The 13,538-nt window shown below is 41.6% G+C and overlaps 1 protein-coding gene across 1 annotated transcript in view; it reads left to right on the top strand.

Annotated features, from left to right (window-relative positions):
• Positions 1-3,013, top strand: part of ATG4C (autophagy related 4C, cysteine peptidase) — a 20,605-nt gene extending 17,592 nt beyond the window's left edge. Inside the window, exon 10 of the mRNA XM_010023427.1 lies at positions 2,605-3,013. Coding sequence (XP_010021729.1) covers positions 2,605-2,775 — 171 coding nt within the window. The 3' untranslated portion in view covers positions 2,776-3,013. The remainder of the gene's footprint in view (positions 1-2,604) is intronic.
• The last annotated feature ends 10,525 nt before the right edge of the window (positions 3,014-13,538 follow it).

Here is a 13,538-nt window from a genome sequence, read left to right as displayed (position 1 = left end):
CATGCACCCCTCGGGAGGGGCGGGCTGGGGTTTTAAATGGAAGTGTTTGATCAAGCCCAAATCGTGTATTATTTCCTGTTAGCATAAGTGCTTTTTGTGATGGCATTTAAGTATAAAGCAGTGGGTTTATGATGTGGTAATGGTTTGAAGAATACAGAGCAGCTATCACCCAGCAGATCTGATTGTGTCCTTCCACTTCAAAAACACTGATATAGGCTTATTTAACTCCAAACGTGATTGACTTTTCCCCCTCAATTACTGCAGTATGTGAGTGTATGAAATACAGCATTAATAGGTTGTAGGAGCCGTGGTAACAAATAACTGTGTTTTGGTGGTTTAAAAAAATAGTCTGTGAAAGGATGCAGCAGCAGCAGGAGATGATCACAATATTAATATTCTCACCGCAGCAGTTGTCACAACAGCACAAAGAATTAATGTTTGTGCAGCGTTTAGAATGTCCTATTAAGTGGTATTAGTATTATAGCCAAAAAAGCATTTTTAAACGTAATACTGTATGTAATCTTTAGTAGATATTGATTGCTGCTCAAGTTGTTTCTTTGATTCTTGCAGAGAGAGGTAGCAAATAGATTTAAAGTAGCAGAAGTTCCTAAGCAAAGGATATATGGGAAGCTTAAATAGTGAAGTTGCTATTTTTCCATGTTTTCCTGTTCTGTCATGGATAACAAAGAATATAAAAACATGGTAAAAATAACCCTAATTACAAAATAATTTGAATTGAAACTTCTCTTTTTCTTTCCCTGCTCTGTTTTCTTGCAAGTTTGGGATTGAACATATGTTGTGAAAATACTCATGGCTGATCCAAATCTATTAGCCTATTATTTTAGATAGAAGTTGTTTAATAATAGTGACATTATTTTATATAACTATCTTTTGGGCACAGTAAGTTCGAACATAGAGGAGAGTTTGGATACAAATGCAATGTGAGAACCATTCTGTGATCTTTGAATCCTTTCCTTCACATCCTTTGGTTTTTCCTGCTCTTCTGTTTTTTCTCCCTTTGTTTGCAATTTGAGTGTGGTAACTCGTGAACTATCAAGCACAGTGTGTTCCCAGTGTGCCCTAGGTAGGCTAGACTCAAAAATTGAGGCTTTTGCTGCTTTTGTTTCCATGTCAAAACCCATCACAGCAAATAAATAATCCACTTGGGCTACTCCTGCATTTGCCTGTTTGTAGTCCAGGTTCTCAGCGGAAATTAGAAGTTCTCTGAAGAACTGGACTGTTTCAGTGTTGAACTTGGATGGAGTTCAGCACAAAGAATTAATTGTTGCAGCCACAACAGTGGCAGACTGAGTCTAACACTGAAACACTAAGATATATTGGTGCTTATCAATAAACTCTCTGTAGAAATCATCACAAGTAGCTAAAGAACTTGCAAGTTCAAGTTCTGATGAACCGAGATGTGGCTTGGTAATAATCAGAATAATCTCAACTGAGTCCCCTTTGACTCTAGTTCAGACCATTTCCTGTCTGTCCAGTTCATGTTGTGTGTTCACTTCCCTTAGTACATAGAGGTGTTTCCTGTACCTGTAGAGAAGGAAGGCTCATGGCAAGTTGAACACAGACAATGGCAATGGAGCTGCAGGTGTATTTCTGTCCTGGTTTGGAGGGACCATCTCTATCATGCGTTTTCTGTAGCAAACTTGCAGTTAGGAGCTGGCTTAAGTGCACCCACCACTTCACTCACACAGCATCCGTGTGGCCACGGATTCCTGTTCCTACCAAGCCGGCTTGTGTCCCACCCCTGAGGTGAAAGGGTTGGCATCCAACTACCTGATCTTCTCCAGGGCTTCCCAGATTTCACATTACAGTAGCCAAATGCAGTTAAAATAGACAAGAGTAAGGGAGGAAATTTCAGACCACAGTAAAATCAATGATTTTACTTTTAAAATCAATGATTTTACTGTATGGTTGATTTATTCTTTTTTCAAAGACACCCGCATCTCAGCCCCTGTCTTTTGTTTTTGACATTGTTCTTCTATTTAGGGCTTTTTTACTGGTTTAGATGAATTGTTCTCATGAAATTATGTTTAGTGATTTTAGTTCAAAAGGGGTAAGAAATTAAATTTAAAAAAATAAAAGTCAGTGAACATTGAAGTGTCCAAAAGAGCCTGAAAGGCTGAAATGTCTTTCAGTATTAGGTGGATTTTTATGTGCTTAAGGGTATTTTGCTGATCTGGTTTATTATTTATCATTACCCACCACCCACTTTCTATATGCTTAGTTTTATAAATTTATAAATGTAGATTTGTATATATATATAAATGTAGATTCTTTTGGCACCCTGGTCACCACAGCCTGGTGCTGTCATCAGTCTGCTTTTAGCCATGTGCTCTTGACTGGTTTATTTCCATAGGTGTAAGTGTTGAAACTGTTAATAAAAGCATTGATTATTGTACATGCTGATTCTACAATAAAAACATCTCCCTGAGATGCTTGGTTGCTGCAGAATTTGTGCAGCTTGTGCAGTGCTTCTGTTCTGATATGACTAGTAAAAATTGTGAAGTGCCACCATCAGATCAATAGCACTACTTACTGTGTTTCTCCATTTCCAATTAACATTTTATCTGGTGTTTTATATTGTAGATGCTGAAATCTTCCTCTAAGGAGAAATATCCCTTGTTTACTTTTGTAAAGGGTCATTCTAAAGACTATGACTTTGCTTCCAGTCCACTCCATGAAGAAAGACACCTTTTCCCTGAGGATGAAAAGAAAAGATTTAAAAGATTCAGTGCAGAGGAATTTGTCTTGCTTTAAGGATGTTTTACACAAGATTATTGGCAGCTGTCCTGGAGAACACTTGCTTTTTAGAAAACCCCAAATGTTTGTGTCCTCCTCCCCCGGAAAGGCAAGCTTGTGCTGAAATGGGTCTATTTTCATAGAGATGAGAATGTTTTATATGTTAATAGTCTTTCAAATGCCATTTATAAATGCACTTACTAATTATTTTTGTTCACTACTAGTTGGATGAGTTTAATGTCGTGTTGTGCTAGTGAAAAGGAGAGGCCAGAGTGTGCTGAAAGGTGCCCACAGCCTGGTCTTGACCTCTTAAAAAGCTTGGCCAGTCCCCACAGCCCAACTTGTGACCCTGATGTCATGTCAGCCCAGGACACATTCCAAGCAGAGGCTGCTGGATTCATGGGACTTTTACGTCATGGATGTGTATCCATAGGTTTTGAGACCACGTCGTTTCTGTATGGGAAGTTTGAGCCCTGTATCCATGTGGGAAGGGGAGAACTCTAATCTGTCTTGCTAAGCCCAAATAATAGTTAATGCTGTAATGGTGATGCACGTCCCGAGCAGCACAGTGTGGGAGAGGTAAGTTTGATCTATCAGTAGTAATTGTCAGTTGCAATCCTGGTATAATTATATAGGCTGAATTGTGAGTTAAGATACTATTTAGCAGTATGATTTTATAATGGTTTCTCATTAAGCTTGCTTTGGAGCCTTAATATGAAGAGTGAAGATAAAGTATTACCTTTCCCCACCATTTTTAAAGGTTATACTAGTAATATTAACTGCAACCAATCAAAGCAACTAAAGACAATTATTAGAAGAGTGTTTGTTTCTTGTCTCAATTACTGTAACATTGAGGTTTCTCTCCTGTTTGTGCAGCTTTTAAATCAAAGCAAATGGGGGAGTGGGTGTTAAAATTCTGGGCTGTGAGTCTTCATTTTCTTTCTTTTTGGCTTTGTGTTATTGCTGTACAAATGATTCCTATCAAGGTGTGTGTTCTCAGATTGCAACCCGATGTACCTACGTAGTTTCATGTTTTAACAAAGTAAATGCAATATTTAAAATACCTATTAACACTGCTTGGAAAAATAAAGAAGGTGTGAAAACATGAAATGCATGTGCCTTTTATATTAATATTAGATCCTCTAAGAGTGAATATAACCCTGTATCTAAACCAATACTGTAAGGTGTAAATACTCTGTTTATTTGCAATAAAGGCAGGTTTTATTGTTGTGTTGTAAACCAAATGTTAACCTATTCTAAGTGCTGTTCAGGCACAGGAGACACAAATGTTGCCGATCCAAATAATCAGCATCATGTGGATTCATTGAAGCACCTTTTTCCCCTTTTATGAGAAAGAAGTGCCTAATAGATGGATTTGAGGCAGAACAAGATCTAGTCTATGTATGTGTCAGGGCTGGAGAGTGTGTTTGCATGTGTTAATTTGAGTTAATATTCCAAATGCCAAAATGAGATTGTATTTGCTTGTTTTCAGGAGAAAAACCCCAACCCACACATCATTTGTCTAAATTAGTAAACTCTGCACTGTTGAATCCTACTAATAGTTGGCATAATACTACTTTTCAATGCTGCCTGTATGTGAGGATGTTTGCCTTGATCTTACTTAATATTTTTCATTAATAGCCCAGAAGAGGGAGTAAACAACGTATTTATGGAATTTAGATGTCAAAATGAGGAGAATTGTGAATGTCAGCGAGAGCTGGAAAAGGGGAGATTCCTGTGTAGTGAAGCACAAGTTAATGTAGCTCTAGCAAAAATAATGCCAAACTGTTGAGTGGTTCCTTTGGGTAACAGTGGGCAGGAAATTAGACATGAAGTTGTACTTTGCTTTCCCATTTAAACACAAAAAAGCAGCCCTATGCTGCATCATTAGAAGCTTCTGTCACAGAGCAGGGGGATATAATTGGTGTAATCTGGTTGCAGTGATGCTCTCCTTTCTGCTTACCTTTCCATGAGGAAGGCATTAACTAATTAAAGTGCACAGAGGAACAGGAAAAATGATCGGGAGCCTGCAGGGATGGATTTAAGGAAGATTAACTTGTAGCTACGTGGTTTTGTTAATCTATAGCTGAGGAGCGAGGGGAAGGAGAGAAGCTCTAAGGTGTGCAAGTACATAGTGTGTGTGGGGAGAGGAGCTGGGATAGGAAAAAGATAGACATTGTTGGGAATGGGGAAAGTACTTGTGGAAAAGCTTCTTGCAGAGGAATGCAAGGCTGTGTAACATCCTCACCCAGAAGCGTTAGTCTCACGTGCAGGGCGGTTACAAACCAGACTGGCCCATCGGTAACAAAGGCACAGGAAGGAACAAGTGGATTAGTTGAATCAATGATGTCTTTGCCATTTACAGCTTCTGTTGTTGTAGTAATGATAATAAAGCGTAATCAGCTTCAGAGGCTGTAATGCACCGGAGGCTGCAGTGTTGGAGTGAAGTTGAGAGTGGTGCTGAGTTCCGTGAAGCTAACAAAAATACATAGTTGTGCAGCGGGCTTTTTTCCCCTGATTGTGTGATACTCTTTTAATGAAAGTTTCTGTACAGCATTGGTATATGACTTGAGACATACATCAAAGACCCACATCTCTTTTGAAAGGCTTTATCCATTCTACTCTGCTGTAGGCTTCAGCCTTCATCACAAGCCTGCAATGGGGAAGGCATCAAAGGAAAGACTCTTCACCAAGTACACTTGTTTGTTGAAACAGGCAGGGTGAAAGCAGATGAGTGTTTTGGAAATGCACAGGATGAAATGGTAATGACACTCTTTGGGGGTTACATTTTGTCATCAGATTAAACCAAAACTGCTCAGGCCTGATGATTCTCCAGGTTTTCCATGTCTAGGCCTTTGTACCTGTTGGGCTGCTGCACCCTTACAAGTACCGCACGGGCTGCTCCATCCCACTGCAGTACCAGCTGTTCGGTCTGTGATGGGAGCTAAAGGAGGAGTTTTCCTTCTTCCAGAACTCCACTGGCTGCAGTTCAGGTACCTTGAAAAAACCCCCATGTGCAGGTACCCACCTCAGCGAGCTGTGACTCCAGAGAGGAGCTGCTATTCCGGAGACTTTTGCTTTGGTATTTTTGGAACAGAACTGCTCAAATGGAAATATTAGAGATACAGCACCTAAGTATTAAGAAGACCAATATAGTTCTGCCATCCCAACAGCAAGCTTCTCGGGGAGGTTGAAATAGTTTCGTTTGTCTCCATCCTTCTGCAACTTGTTGATAAAGAAATGTGAAGGTTGCAACATCTTTGATGAATTGATTTAAATAGTGGATTATTTTTTCCTCCCTTTCTCACTAAGGGCAAGAAACACTTCAGTGCTAGAACAGCAGCTGGGTTTTGGTCCTTTAATCTGTTGGCAAATCCTTTAGTGGACCACAGTGGTGGTTTATTTGAGGCCTGGTATATGTAGTTAAAGACTAATGGCTATTTTCAGTTAGCTTTTTCATGGTTTTCATAAAAGGCTTAGGCATGGACAAGCCCATGAGTAGCCCTCGTGCACTCATGTACAGTGGTGACACAAGTTAAATTACCAGGTTACTAGAAATTAATGTTTTTTGGTAACTACGGGGGACTTTAATTGGAAACTCTGTTAATCGCGTAGTAATTCTCTTTACCTCTTCTGCATTAGCTCCTGAAAACCATGCAATTAATTTGTGTCATCACTGTTGCTGCTGCTGCCTTCAAACACAAACCAAAGGAGCATTAGTTACTCACACACCCAGCAGTGGCCTATTTTCTTAAAGGACTTCCACAAATCACTGGCTGATTACTCGCTTGCCTGACAGAACCAGACTGCCACGTACCAGGGGAGGTAGCACAGAGCAGCTCTTCTCAAAGTGTGAGCTTTTAATTGCTTAAAAGCCTTTTCTTTCTTCTGTCTCATTTCCTTCTTTCTTAAAAGGAACATTTCTTTGTGCGTTTATAATACCTAATATAAGCTTGGTATAACCTCAGGACTCTAAATATAGAATCCCAGACTGGTTTGTGTTGGAAGGGACCTTAATGCTTATCCAGTTCCAACCCCCTGCCACGGGCAGGGACACCTTCCACTAGAGCAGGTTGCTCCAAGCCCCTGTGTCCAACCTGGCCTTGAACACTGCCAGGGATGGGGCAGCCACAGCTTCTCTGGGCACCCTGTGCCAGCGCCTCAGCACCCTCACAGGGAAGAGTATTCTGTAAGTAACTTGCAAGTGGCACATCTCCCTTGGCAGTGATGTTTTTCCCTCAGTTGAACCCCCCTGAATGACAAGAACATGAGTAGGGAACTGTAAGAACTATGTGAAGGCAGCTGCTGGATTTCCTTACAGGTGCAGTGGCAAATGGTATTGAGGTGACACTACACATCCCTCACGTGGTTCTCAGAGCCAACACTGGTTTCATGTACTGGACTTCCCTGCTCTTCCCTGTTTCCTGGATAAGGCAAGGCTGTGAGAGTCTGGATCTGTTTGTGGTGAGTTCGCTGCTTCCCAGAGGAGTCTACATGACCTTGCACTTTTTATAGTGATGTGGTAAATACACTTGATTGACATTTATCATGGTGACACACTCCTTAAAGCAGTAACAGCAAACAAGTGGTTGCTCGACGTACATTAACTGGCACTTGAGCATCAGGTTTGTTTATCAGCAGTCAGTGTGAAAATGCAGTTGGAAAAGAGTGTGGATGAGAAAGAAGGAATCCCCCCTCCTCCTCTGAGCAGTGGCCAGGGACAGAGTGTCACTTCCAGGCTGTGCTGGGGAGACAGCAGCAGGCCCAACCTTGGGGTTTACCCTTGCCCTTGGCTTCCAGAGTTTTAATTGTAAAGAAAGTATTTTGTGTGGTCTTTTTTCCTCTAACTTACCCCTCCAAAGCCAGAAGTGTTGGTGCTGAGAAGCAGGTGAGTGGTTCAGTTATGCACAGTCAGCCAGGACAAAACAGGGTGTCTGGGGAGGCAGGACAGGGATCTCCTGTGTGCTGTTAATTACAGTAAGAAAAGGACTCGCTGTGGAGACTTGATTTATTTCCATGGTTATTGACAATCTCTTAACTGGAATGATGGAATGAAAAGCAACTGTCGGTGACTGATGAAAGGTCAATAATGCCACAAATTAATACAAACAGCAGATTTAAAATCCATCCCGCCCCACGTTCTGTTTATGCAACAGTTTAATCCAAGGCAGTACAGCTTTTCAGGGTGCCTGGAGCACCGGCTCTTCTTGGACTACCAGGAACCTCCAAGAGGGCAGAATACACCAGGTTACTTAGCAGTCCTTTACCACCCTGAAGTGGGTTACTGTGGGAGAATGGTTGCATTTCTTCTTCCCAGTGCATGGAGTGCATTTCCCCGTGTGGGGAAGGCTGTGGAGCATGATCAGGTCTAACACATGGCAGGATTTCAGCTTAATTCTCCTTATGGGATTCCTACGGCTGGAGCCTCTTAGCCTATAGCTGCTTTCTGGCAGCACAAAGGTGTTACAATCTCCCACTGTCTTCATTAGGTAATGCCAACATTGTGCAAAGGGGTCTTAAAATGCCAGTGACTTATTTTTATTGGCAAAAAGATGTAAAGAGGCATTTGAGGGAGTCAGGATTGAGCCCTGAGTACTCATCATTTGACCCCAAGATTTGGGTATCATCAAGAGATGGTTTCTGTTCCCTAATTGGCTGAAGGGAGCTTTATCAACAGTTCCCTTCCCTGTTTGTAAGCAGTTCACGGGCAGCTGTAATTGTTTGAATCCACGGTGTGAATAGTAAAAAGAGCTTTACTTAATGACTGCAGCAGCCCTTCTCGTGTGAGAGCTCTCTGGTATTTATTCACACCAGAATTCACGATGCTTTTGTTTTCTATGAACACTCCTGCAAATAAAAACTTGCTCACTCTAATGTTTATGAATAAATGTGGTCGTAAATGCCATCAAAGCAAATCAGCAGGGTTTTATTTATGCAAGAAGATGCACAAATAAATGTTTGCTGTTTTCGCCTAGCTCTAGTGGGTGTTTAGGCATGTGTTAAACCCAAGGCTTTGTGGGCTCTCTGCTCAGCATTCATACATTATTCTTGTTTTCCATCTCTTCCTTTCCTATGCCCTGATCCTGCCAGTGAACCCCTGTGCCCCAAAGGAACATTGTTAAAGTCAGTGGTTTTTAGGTATTTGTCCACATCCAGCAGCTTCCTGGGTCAGTGGATAAGGTTATGTGGGGTGGTGGGATCAGTTGTAGAATGACCAGGACTAGGGCCCTGTACTAAGGTAGACAAGGGGATTGTAATTACAGCCTCGTGCTGGTTTGTGTGTGGCACACAGCAGATAACCACCACTGCCTTATTGGCATGTCCTGACTCGAGGAGCATGGTGGGCTGGGTTCTGTCATGTGCAGAAGTAGTGCAGGAGGTTATTGCCACCCTGCCCCAGTGAGTGCCCTAATTGGATGCAGGAGAGGATTTTCTGTTTTAAATGTAAATGTCAAGCCTTGTTAAAGAAAATTAAAATGCCCTGAAATGAACGTGGTAGGAATTGTGGGGGTGTTTGAGCCAGGGGATCTGTATTGATTAGAAAGAGAACTCAAAAGGGAAGTATTTTAGGATCAGAGTTCAATCCTTAGACTGGGCCATTTGCAAGTTACCTACAGAATACTCTTCCCTGTGAGGGTGCTGAGGCGCTGGCACAGGGTGCCCAGAGAAGCTGTGGCTGCCCCATCCCTGGCAGTGTTCAAGGCCAGGTTGGACACAGGGGCTTGGAGCAACCTGCTCTAGTGGAAGGTGTCCCTGCTCGTGGCACAGGTTGGGACTGGAGGAGCTTTAAGGTCTCTTCCAACACAAACCATTATAGAATTCTACGAATATGAGAATATTATGCAAGTTTACAAATTTCCCTTTGAAATCTGCAGTTAGGGACTGGTTCCAGGGGTGAATTCTATGCCCCAGCTTCTAAAAACTATAAAGGAATATAGTCTGAGACTCACCTCTTCCCAGGATTGATCTGTAAATCCTCCTTCTCTTATCCAGCTCGTGGAGTTTTGTGCTGGCCACAATTTCAGGGGATTGGACTTGAAGACTCATGTTTTTCTGTTCCATTCCCATCTTTCCTTGAGTTCAGCAGAGCACAAGAGCACAGAATTTTCAAGACCTACATTGGGCAATAAGATAATCCCCATTTACAAATAGCTCTATATAAAGGCATCTGACTACCTCAACCCACAGAGAGCCTGAATCAGAAGGATACATCAGAACTTGCACCAGTCAAAACCAAAGTCTTAGATACTAACATATTAGGATGGGGAATTCAAACAGAAAACTGATTTTTATCAAAGGCTCATAGAGAAGAGCTTCAGCTGACCACAGAGAGATGCTTCAGCTCTGAACCGTGATCTCGACCTGACCAAGGTCAAGCTTCAGTTCAGACATGTTTGTGCCTCCCCTGGAGCAGGTGAGACGATGTGCCGTTGTATGGCAGTGCAGAAGCACGAAATCTGGTGTCTGTTAAATCCAACAAGCTCATGTCTTTGCAAATTGATGAAGTTTTTTGGCCTTCACAGTTCAAGCAGCGGTTTGTTGTTTTCATGCTAATACAAATTCTTGTATTAATAGGAGCATGGCCTTGGGTTTCTCCATCCGTATGGGAAAAAGTTACTTGTCTGATGGTAAACAAAGAACAGAAGAATTGATTCACTGTCTTCACTTTGAAAAAGATGGTATGAAGCAATAGTGAAGCAATTTTAATTGTGCCTGTGTAACACTTGCGATCAGTAAGATCATTTGTGTTCTGTTTTTAGGAATTGGGGGACTAAAGAGTACATAGAGCATTAGAAATGCAAAACATGACCGCATGTTCTCAGGATTTTGTCAGTGTTACATGAAAGAGCACTTGTGCTGGGATGCTCAGCTCTGAGGGTATTCTCTGTTCAGTGTGTATTTACAGAGATGTATGAATATTTGATTAATGAGTCATGGTCTCTGGAGAAATTTAATAACTGTACTGCTGTACAAAGCCAGCTCCTTAACTGTTAACACAGCTGCCAATAGTGTCACTGACACTGAAGCCCTTTCTGCATCTAATATATTCTGTGGAGTAAATTCCTTCGTTACAAGGGAATCCATGGGACACATTATTCAGTTATCTGGTTTGAACTGTTGCAGGCTCAATTTACAGACCCTGATTTGTAAAGATTTTTCCAATGGAAACAAGCAGTGACACATGAGCCACGAAGCGGCGGTTTCACGAGAGTGTGTTGTTACAGAAGTTAGTTGGAAGGTCACTCCTAAAAAGAGTTCCTTTAGAAGTTCTCATGTGACAGATAATAAACCAGGTGTAATTATGGTCCAAATTGCTATTTGCATCAAACAGCTTTATAATGTAACAGCATATTCAATACACAGGTGAAATCAAAACCGTCAAAGTTATTGGTTGTGTGTGTGCCTTATCTTTGTATAATCCAGTTTGTAAGTGTTAAATGAACAATGGATGAAAACATCCATCTAGAACAGCAAATCCTTACCGCCTTAAAACTGTGTTTGGTGGGAGTGCTCAAGTGAGCAGAGGTTGTTCAGGGGTTTATGATTTGCAGGATGGGGCAGAAGTTTTCTCCCCCCATGACGCCAGACCAGAAACATCCTTAATTTTTTGCTGAGCATCTTCCCAAGAATAAGTCACTCCTAATTTTATTATTTCTCCATTTTGATTCCTAATACCTGTGAAGAGATCAATTGCCACTGATGAAGTCAGGTGTATATTTTAGTGGTGTTACTCCAGTTCAACTGCTTTAAATAATAGGGGGAAAAATGTCAAAAAAAGATAAATTTAGTGCAGAGGCTTTCACTGGAAGCTTTAACTGCAGGTTAGTATTATACATGCTATGCAGAATTTCCTGCAACACTTCTCCTTTGGGCCACAATGCATTACAGCAGACGTATAATGAAGCTGCTATAAAATCCTTGGTAATTAAGGGGGATTTGACAGTAATTGCAACAGTGAATCAACTTAATTATTACCTGCTTCAAAGAGAGCTAACCTGATGTTATAATCTAACCTTTCCTACTTCGAAAATGAGAGATTAAACAAGTATATGTAGCATTTAAGAATTAAATCTGTTGAGATAGAATGATATTAATATACTTTTCCTATACATTTCATACGTGTGTGTGTGTGTATAGGTACAAAGCAGCTAAAAGAGCAGCACCATAAGCTGACAGACTGCAGATACACTGACTGTATGCATTCATAAAATCAACAGAACCCAGTCTGCAGCGGAGGCGAGCCAGCTTCTCTGGTATTTGCTGGAAGCATGGGGACCCATAGAAAGACCGTTGCTATAAACCGCTACGACACACACAAGCCTAGTTCCTTGAACAGCCTTGTAAAGGGGAGGTGATGAATGTATTGTCTTCCTGTGCCTGATTTTAAGCAAACTATTCTGAAATACATTTAAGGTAGGCTGTAAAGCTGCAAAAGGGAGAAGCTGCCTGAGGACTTCAGAGCCCTGCAGCAGCACACAGCCCTGATGTGGCTGCTGTTATGATCCCTAAACCATGGATGCGCAGTACTGGAGGTTCCAGTGTTACTCAGGGTAGAGGAGATTCTCCTTTGTCCAAAACTGGTTTGCTGTTTTTCAGTGACACATGACTTGTCCTTGAACCGAAAATAAGCTTCTTACAGGGTCTTCCAATTGCTTTGAAACTGGGAGCTGGGCTAGAGAGCTCCATGATTACAGAGCAGGGATGTCCAACCCTCCGGGTGCTTTCTTACCCTGCCTTCAGGCAGTCACCATAAACACCAGGGAGAAAGCAGCCTAACACAACATTGGTCTTGTCATTCCCAGATCAATCCAGCTCTTTCACCTACTGCATCAGGTGTACTGAACCCCACGCCACTCAGGGTCTGTTGACTGAGCCCATGATCACAAGCATCCCTTTTGCCTATGTTTTCAGAGCTTTTGAGATGTGTTACCTAAGAGCGGGGCGTATCAGAGTGTTGCTGGTCCAGACCCTTCTCAAGACACTTCCCCAGTGTTGTACTGGGCTGGTACTTGCAGAGCCATGCCCATGTGCATTTCAGCAGTAGCATTCTGGAAGGTAAGAGGTGCAATAATAAAGCACTAGCTTTGAAAAAGTGGGCATCATCATCATTGTCATCATGAGAACTTGCCACAGCAACTTTCACATGAAGTTCATCTGCAAATGTGACAAAATCTGCTTCAACTCTTGCTCTGAGGAGGGGTTTGACCATCCAGGAAAGGCACTGAGGGACTGACTCATGCCTGCCCTTAAAATAAACTTGCTAATGTTTACTTCTTCTTGTTCTGTTGTGAAACAATAAATTAGGAAGACTTCTTGTTTGTTTTCTCGTGTTCTGGCCCATCACATGCTACTATTAATAACTAGTTTTTATTACCATAAGCCACAGCTTTCAGAGAGTTATCAGGCTGACAATGTTGAATAAACAAATAGGTTAAAGATGTCACCTGCCATGGATATGTAACTGAGCCGTATGGCAAGAACAAAGCCTGAAATTGCATTCAGCCAAAACCATCTTTAGGACACGTGTTCTTAGAAGATTACAGCTGTGGAATCTGCCTTAAAGTAAACTTGAAAGTCCGCCAGGCTTTGAATAGTGTTGTGCAGTAAAAGTGGTAGAAAAAGCCAATTCAGCTTGGCAGTAATAAAAATCTCATTCTAGTGCTGGCCTTGTGATTGTAAATTAAGAATAAACACCTAACTTGCAGGGGAAGGCAGGCTGTGAGTTCTCTTTAAGTGTATATATATATTCTCTTTAAATATATGTATATATTTTATATATC

The sequence above is a fragment of the Nestor notabilis genome, unplaced genomic scaffold, assembly GCF_000696875.1.
Source record: "Nestor notabilis isolate BGI_N333 unplaced genomic scaffold, ASM69687v1 scaffold35481, whole genome shotgun sequence".
Lineage (NCBI taxonomy): Eukaryota > Metazoa > Chordata > Aves > Psittaciformes > Psittacidae > Nestor > Nestor notabilis.
This window is presented reverse-complemented; position numbering and strand designations above follow the sequence as displayed.